The 9,334-nt window shown below is 38.6% G+C and overlaps 1 protein-coding gene across 1 annotated transcript in view; it reads right to left on the bottom strand.

The window, feature by feature from the left end:
- The window catches only part of LOC148943606 (venom protease-like), a 61,182-nt gene that overhangs the window by 15,736 nt on the left and 36,112 nt on the right, over positions 1–9,334 (bottom strand). The window contains exon 6 of the mRNA XM_089101032.1: positions 5,603–5,701. Within this exon, the coding sequence (XP_088957158.1) occupies positions 5,603–5,701 (99 nt within the window). The remainder of the gene's footprint in view (positions 1–5,602; positions 5,702–9,334) is intronic.

Here is a 9,334-nt window from a genome sequence, read left to right on the forward strand (position 1 = left end):
TTGCATGTTGTTTGCTGAGTGCACACAGTTAGGATGAGATAAACGTCGATTCCTTTGGCGTTTAAGTAGCTTTGCGAAGTGCTCCTTCAATCGATCAAGTTGCGCGTTTTCATATTCTACCATTTCGCTAGAGACAGATTTAAATGCATTTATCTTTAGTGGTTTCTCGTCACCAAGATCTCTGAATTCCGTGAAAAGCGATATGACGTTACTTTTTCGTGCTGCATCTTCTAGCTCCTTAGCTTTTTTTTATCAACAAATTGTTGTTTATCACGGTTAATAACTTTGTTTCTGATCTCGTTTAGACGTCTATAAGAGGGTATATCTCTAGCCAGCCGCGCTTTCTGGCGCTGTTCAATGATTTGCAGTGCTTCTAGTCATAGCTGTGGCTCCTTTGAATACATTTTTTGACCGACGGTATTAGTGGCAAACACTAGTTCACCGTTTTTATATGTCTGTCGGAAAGTTTCAGGGTCAATAAGGGTATTCAGGCATTCAAATCTATTCTGAATATCAACTGAGTACTTTTGGTGTAATGCCTCTATTTTTAGTTTCTGCGTGTCCAACTTTGGCTGGCGTCATTCTGAAGGCTGGGCTTTAAGACGCAGGCGGAAGTTCACGGCAATTAATCTATGTTCAGTATTCCCTATCTCAGCGCAACGATTTGTTCTACAATTCGTGACTGATGAGCGCCATCTTTGGTTGCCTATGGTACAGTCGATCATTTTCCACGTTAGTCCGTCACTGCTATACCATGTTGGTTTATAGATTTCTTCCCTGTGAAACATGGAGTTGGCAATGACCTGTTCGTGCATAGGGCACAGCTGGAGGAGTTTAGTCCAATTTCCGTTTGAATAGTCAGGGATAACCGATCCAAGTACAGATTTAAAAGATCTGCTGGGGATTTTTATTTATATATATATATATATATATATATATATATATATATATATATATATATATATATATATATATATATATATATATATATATATATATATATATATATATATATATATATATATATATATATATATATATATATATATATATATATATATATATATATATGTATATATATGTATATATATATATATATATATATATATATATATATATATATATATATATATATATATATATATATATATATATATATATATATATATATATATATATATATATATATATATATATATATATATATATATATATATATATATATATATATATATATATATATATATATATATATATATATATATATATATATATATATATATATATATATATATATATATATATATATATATATATAATATATATATATATATATATATATATATATATATATATATATATATATGATTGCGCATGATGAACGACCCTCCACATGCCTCTGGATATCCGGCTAGCCACCGGGGAACCAAATGCACCTAGGGACGGTTGGGTTGGCAGCCCTCCTCCCGAAACCGTTATTGCTACGAATGGAATCAGATATAATTCAGCCATTGATATGTCTTCTATAATCTCGCCTCGACCCCGGACCGGCCAAGGACGATCCCCTCTGAACATCGTTGACGAAGGTGGCACCAATGTGGCCACCTGGAACGTCTTGACGCTGAACCAACCCGGTTCGAAAATTCTTTTAGCAAAAGAACTAAAAAAAAAATATAAAGTCACAATAGCTGGAGTCCCCGAAATACACCTCCCTGGAAATGGTGAAAAGGACATAGGTGAAGGACGCACATTGCTGTGGTCTGGCGGTAGCCAAAGAAGAGGAGGCGTTGGCCTAGTACTGAACAGTGCTGCACGCAGGGCCCTCCTGTCATTCAAACCAGTATCGCCTAGACTCCTGACCGCAAGACTGGATGGGAAGCACGGCAAAATAACTGTCATTACGTGCTATGCCCCCACAAACGACGCTGATGAAGAAGCTAAAGACGATTTCTATAACCTGCTTAGTTCTGAACTATCTTCTGTACCTCCCCATGACTACCTCCTCCTCCTAGGAGACTTGAATGCAAGTGTTTCAAACGAATCAGGCCTGTGGGATCTCGCTGTTGGACCTGTTACAGTGGATAGCCTAAATGATAATGGAGAGAGGCTGCTGAATTGTTGTCTGGCACACAATCTAACGATTGTGATCACATTGTTCCAGAGACCCAATATAGTCAAGTACCCCTGGTATAGCCATGATGGATCAACAAAGAAGATGCTCGACTACATCATCGTACGTTGACTATGGCTGTCGTCTGTCCAGAATTGCCGCACCTACCGTAGCGCTGAGCTCGGGAACACTGACCACTGGCTGGTAGCAGCCAAAATTAAGCTCCGCCTCAAAGCTATGGAGAACAGCCAGTCTTCTCGGAAAATTGATGCCGGTTGCATCCAACAGGACCCCGCTCTGGCTGAGCGGTACCATGTGGAGATATCCAACAGATTTGAGGTCCTCGGCCAATGTGATAATAGTGAAGTTGCATGGAAGTCCTTCAAAGAGAATACTCTTGCGGCAGCAACTGACGTTGTTGGAATGAGGCAACGGAAGAAAAAGGACTGGATCAGTAATCACTCCCTTGCCATCATAGAGCTCTGGCGAGAAGCACGTCTTGGCGGGGACATGGCTACATACAGACTGCTAAACAGAGAGCGTAATTCCATGCTGCACAAACAACCCAAGGCTTTTATTGACAGCAAGGCATCCGAACTGCAAGAGGCCACCAAGAAAAAGGACAGTGGAGCCACCTACAAGATTCTTCGTGAGCTGTCAGGGCAGCACACTCAAACTACGCCATACCTTCGAAGCGCTAGCGGTGAGAATATTTACGACCAATCACGATGCCTCCGCCAGTGGGAGGACCACTTTGAGAAACTGCTCAACTCAGATCCACCAGACCAGACGGACCACGAGCTTGCGGCTGCTGCGGCTACTACCATAGCTTCTCCTGATGGTCCTGAATTTACAGCGGAGGAGATAAAAGCTGCCACCCGCAAGCTAAAGAATCACAAAGCACCAGGAATATGTCGCCTAACATTGGATTTCCTTAAAAATGGAGGTCCAGCCATTATCCTCTGGCTACAAATGCTGTTTAACCTTGTGTGGCACTCTGAAAAAATCCCCTCAGACTGGAAGAAGGGCCTACTTGTACCAATCTACAAGAGGAAGGGGAGCAAAGCAGAATGTAGCAATTATCGTGGCATAACTTTACTCTCAGTTCCTGGAAAGCTCTTCGCTATGCTGCTTCTCAAACGGGCAACAAGCTACCTCCATGCACTCCGTCACCCCCAGCAAGCTGGATTCATGCCAGGCAGGTCCACCACCGAGCAAATCCATACGATTAGACAGCTAGTAGAGAAAACTCTTGAATATAAGAGGAAGGCGTACGTTGCCTTTGTCGATTTTCGATCTGCCTTCGACACTGTCGATAGGCAGTCACTGTGGCTAATTCTCCAGTCTGCTGGCGTACCCACGAAAATCGTCCGTCTCTTCAAAGAGCTGTATAATAACACTGAAAGTGCGGTGATTGTAAACGGACGGCCTTCCGGATATTTCAAAATTAAAAATGGTGTCCGGCAAGGATGTGTCGCTGCACCTGAGCTCTTTAACTGTGTAATAGACCACATCCTGAATAAAACACAGCAGGTGCAGCCGTTTGGCATAGGCTTTGCTGGAACAGTTCTTTCAGACGTCAACTTTGCCGACGACGTGGCGCTAATATGCGAAAACATTAGTGACCTCAAAACTACACTGGAAACACTGGCCTCTGCCGCTGAGAAACTCGGTCTGAAAATAAATTGGTCGAAGACCAAGATAATGCCCGTTGACAAAACACCGTCCAACCCCCTGTCATCTGTGGAAATTTGTGGCCAAACTGTAGAGGTAGTCAAGCAGTTTACCTACCTTGGTTCAATTGTCTGCTCAAACGGGAGCCTAGAAGCCAAAATGTCAGCAAGATCGGCAAAGCAAACTCTGTCTTCGGTCACCTTCTAAAAACAGTCTTCCATAAACCCCAGATCAGCCGCCTCACCAAAGCAAGAATATATTCTGTTTCGGTTGCCAGCGTTATGCTCTATTCTGCCGAGACTTGGTCACTGACTCAGACACAGACGCTGAAGGTAGTTGCCATCTAGACAAAACACCTCCAAAAAATCAAACGCTCCCGATGGTCCGACAGGGTACGAAATTCGGAAATCCTCAGGTCCTTCAAACTCCCACCCCTGTCCGAGCAGCTTGAGTTTCGCTCGCTGCGTTGGTATGGTGATCTGCTCCGTCTGCCTGCCCAAACACCTGCCCAGCTCATCTTCGGTTTCGACCCAGCTGCAAACGGCTGGAGGCGTCCTAGGGGAAGACCACGCACCAGATGGGCGGACGTCATCCGTGATTGGCTCGCCTCCAGAAACATCAACCCGGCTGAAGCGACAACCCTCACCCTGAACCGACCACTCTGGAGAAGACTGACGGCGCTGACGACTGGTTCCCTCTACGCTGGCGATGTATATATATATATATATATATATATATATATATATATATATATATATATATATATATATATATATATATATATATATATATATATATATATATATATATATATGCATATATTACGTTACTTTGTGGCTCTTTAGCCACAAAATAACACTTTTTATATCCGCCATCTTTTAAATGAATTACCAAATCAGTCTGAAGCTCAGACTTGGAATGAAAAATGTGGTACTAAGACTGAGAATTCTTGTGTGATTCCGGCTTAAAAGGGCTGTAGCAAGTCCATCTTTTGGCTAAAAATATAAAATGCGTGTCTAAGGCTCAAAAGTAAAAAAATCAGCTTTAAAATCTTGGTATGATTCCACTTTAACTTGTTGCAATATGCGTATTTTTCTACTAAAGCGGATCTATTAAAATTGTATCTGTTGCATAGCTCGGTGTCCCTGCCCTTCCTTTCAAACATAGTAAGGGCAGTGTCTATTCTTAATTTTTTATTCAAAGCTTTAGTGGGGGGGGGGGGGTTATATGAGTACTTTGAGACAAAAAGGGAAAAAGGTGGTTGTACCCAAATCAGACTCATCACTTACAAAATGCACTAGAAAATTCTGTAATTATCGAATGAACTGGCCATCCCTTCCGCACGGAGTGGCTTGAGTAAAGCTTACGAATAATACATAGGAGACATATCGCTCTTTGCTTATTAATCCCTTCTGCTTCGACTCAGAGTCTAAATTATTTGTTCATCTGCTACATGATCTAACTATTGTTCAAACTATTGTCTAAGTTATTAGTTCATATTAGCACTGTAAGAATAAATTGGTATATAGAAGGAATTTCTGTTTGACAACTTCAATATTTTTGGGAATTGGTAGGGTATTTTTTAAATTTCTACATTAAACATATATGTCAATTTAAAAGAATCTCCTTACTTTGGTGATTCTCTACCAATCTAGACTAAGCTGGTTTAAATCAAGAAAAGTCCTATTTTGATGGTCAGCTGCAAAAATTAATAGTTAGATTGGGTCAGGTTTGTTTAATTAGTTTAAACTAATGAAGTAAAAGCACTTACTGGGATGTGTTCTTGTGCTCTGTTACTAATGAAGCAAAAGCACTTACTTGGATGTGTTCTTCCCCATCCTGCAACTGAAACTGTAGCTCCAGTTAAGTCTACATTCTGGAACGCCAAATCGGGAATACATATCGGGCGGATATGCTCTGAAAAAGGACACAGTAGAAATAGATATTTAATTATTGAAATTCTGTTTCCTCCAAATGACGACGGAGGCCACCCTGTCTTTCCATAAAACAAAATAAAAAACATATTGACAAAAATTTCTAGGTAGATTGGTGTTTTGTCTATTTCATCGTTTTTATAATATAAAAATACCAATTTTAAAGGAATACTTTACCAAAATTTTAGAACTTATAACAAACGAAAAATATCTGAAATATTCGAATATACATTTATGTTTCCGTCATATCTTCGACAGTACTTTGAGTCTTCATCTATGTCTGAAGGATATCCAGCACATTTATTCCCCTTTTAGTTAGATTGAACTGTCCAGCTATGGCCTTTTTTAATGTTAATCAAATAAAAACCGTCCCCTTCTTAAAATTTTGAAACTGGGATAGTTTTCGTGGAAGGAACAAAAAGACTAAGTTCAACTAAATCGAAGGTTCTCAGTTAGTCTTTTCCTTTTTTAGTTAGTTAGTTGCGTCTAATCATGGCTTTTTCCTTATTGATAAAGTATAAAAGGCCGTTCCCTTCTTAAAACTTCTTAAAGTGGGAAAGTTTTGGTTCAAAAACTTGAAACAAAAGATAAGCCATTGATTGAGATAGAGATACTGAATTTCGACGGTCAAACTGCATTTTAGCCAGATTATGATTTAAATTCGAATTGTTTTTTTTTGTATAAAGAAAAACACTTTTACAGGAATATATTCTTAAAAAAATCAAACAGCCATATTAAACTCTAAACGAGTAGAATTAAAGGAAGAAAAACGGAGATAATTTAAACTTAAAGTTGGCTGAAAAAACTATAAATGACCAAAGGACACTTAAACTAAGCAAGGATTGAAATGAATAATCGTATCAGACATAAAGAAAAAACTTATTGCTCTGGGTGAATAGACGCAGCCTAAAGTGAAAGCCCCCTCCCAACCCAAAGCGTGCCATATCTTGAACTCTCTAAAGGTTTGTGCGTCAGTTTTACTTTATTGTGAACACAGTGATTTTTTTGTTTGTAAAAACTTCATAAACGAAAAGAAGAAAGTCGAGATAATAATCAAGATTACAGGAAGAAAATAAAATGCTTTATAGGATAATTACACTTATGACTTCCAATTTAATTTTACCAAGTTAAATTAAACAGATTTTGTGTCGAAGCGTTTCCGTTTGATTCTAATTCATTCCAGTACGGAGATAACTGATGTCTAAATAAGACTTCTAACAAAAATTTTAATCCGTTGTAATAAAAATAAAATTGTAATAAAATTTTAAAATCTATAATGTTTGTTGAAGAATAACTTTGAAATGACAAATTAATAAAGGATTTAATAATTGAGTTTTTATGCATTTGAAATGAATACGTCTAAAAGGGTAAAACTATGGCTTTAAACTTATTGCATACAGGGCCAGATCTAAAACTTTGACGCGCCAAGGCCCAAGTGTTTTTTCCGTGCCGTTCTTGCAAAATTTTCGGAGTAGTCTTCAAGAATTTGGGGATAGTAGAAGCAGTGAAAAGAACACAACTGATGAGCTAAAAGTAACGAATGAGATAGGTGATACTGAACTCTCAGCTGCCATTCTTGGGAGAAATCTGAGAGCTTATAAGTGGCCGCGGAATTCCTGCATTGTTTTAAAATCACCTTCTGGTGAATAGGGAGCGCAGTGGCGAAGTGCACCTGACACAGACGATAAATCGCATCAGTCCAGTGTTTGTTAAGAAAAAAGCACACTCAGTGATAATTTATTGCGCCCCCGATATTTTGCACCCCTAGGCCTGGGCCTAGTAAACCTATCGGTAAATCCGGGCCTGACTGCAAATAAAACAAATGAAACTAGGTTGATTGATTAAGATATAATGATATTTAGTTCATGAAAGTCTCGGCAACTTCTGATTTTCTAAGTTTGTAATGATAAAAGAACAATACATTAATATATCTTTTGTTTTTAGTAAAATACCAAAAACAACCTGGCCTCTAAAGGGCTTAGGGAAGTGGTAGCCATACTATCATTTGTAATAAGTTCGCTTTTTTTAAAGTTTGTCTGGCAATAATTCTTGGGAGTGTCAAGCCAATCAAAAGAAAATTTGGACGATTTCCAGATCCCATATTTGAGGCCCCTTCCCAAACTATAAACTAGTTCTTGGCTCGTTTTCGAGGCCAAATTTCCGGAGAACAAAATTTTCTTTTCAATTTATTTCTGGTGCATTCGAGTTTGTGTGGCCTAAGAACTTACGGATACAAGCTTAAATCCAATAAAAAAAAGCCCCTTTTTGGTCCCTATTTTTTGGATTCCTGCTCCCCAACTAGAATTGTTTTTATGTACTAGGTTCCTCTTAGCCGAGGTTCATATGGTTTTAAATTTCAAGCGTTTCAGAAAAAAAAACAGTTTTGGCCCTATTTTGGGTTCCCCATGCCCCAGACAATTTCTTGTGCATTAGATTTCTCTTTGCCCTAAAACTTATGGTGGCGATTTTCAAACTAATCAGGGACGAAAAAGTTTTCTGGCCCATTTTCAGGCCCCTTAACACCTACCCGCTCCAACAAAGTGTGCATTTCTCCTGGGCAAGGGAATGACTCCTGGAGGTTTCAAGCCAATTGGACTCTTAAGATGAAAGTTACAACTATTCCATTATTTTATGGCTTACCTATCTATAAACAATTGGAAATTTGTATAATTTATGACTTTTTTTTATTATGGGGTTGTGGAATTCATGTCATCTTAGCGGGTTTTGGGCCTTTCTACTATTTTAGACAAAATGGTGGACACAAAATTGAGATCCGTTATAGTGGAGGTTACGGGGAACTGGATACCAGAAAGAGGCACCGGACCAAACTAGTTGCTCTTTAATTACATTAGGCTCTTAAAATTGATCCTAAAAAATTTATTTTCAAATCAACTAAGTTCCCTCTGAAGCTTCTACGATCATCTCTTTCACAAGAAACGGCAGGATGAAAAAAAAATAAAACATGGAAGGCACAGCTAAGGCAACATAAGAGCGTTGTCTTTGGTAAGGCAATGCTTCAACAAGACTCAGGAGATTTCAGTAAATTTATTCCCCGTTTAGTTTTCGAGTAACCCTGGCAAGAACCTCTTCTTTGTTGATGTAATACAAAGGCTCTTTCTCCTTCTTAGGATTTCGGTAAGTGGGATAGTGTTTACGCAAGAACAGGAAACTGGAAGTTAGCCAGACGCACTTGTGTATTCCATCGGGGACTTGAAAGATGAATTTACTCGACCATGGGATGAGCTTTTTCTAGAAAGCGAAAAAGGTGAAAAGCTAAAGAGAAAGAATATCAAAAGGAAGCAATATGAAAAGTTTTTTCATTTTCGAAAACTCCAAAACTCCTTGACTATATCACATGCTTGAAAAGCAAGTTCTATGGCTTGGATTTATGTCAGTTTGTACAAAACTCATGGTCCAAGGCTTTCCCATAATTTTTATGTATTATCAAAGGAGAAAATTTCCAGGCATTTTTGCAATGAGAGGGGCTTCATTTCTTCTTCAGAAATATCTTTAGAATATGCTTTCATTCGAGTGTTTTTCTTTTGTTTAAATTCTCCCGCCCCCTGTTCATACAGATGGCGATAGTGTTGTACCAGATTCGATTGTAGTGAAAATA

The sequence above is a fragment of the Artemia sp. Qi Xiang Cuo genome, chromosome 15 (genome assembly GCF_049724085.1).
Source record: "Artemia sp. Qi Xiang Cuo chromosome 15, ASM4972408v1, whole genome shotgun sequence".
In the NCBI taxonomy this organism is placed as follows: Eukaryota; Metazoa; Arthropoda; class Branchiopoda; order Anostraca; family Artemiidae; genus Artemia; species Artemia sp. Qi Xiang Cuo.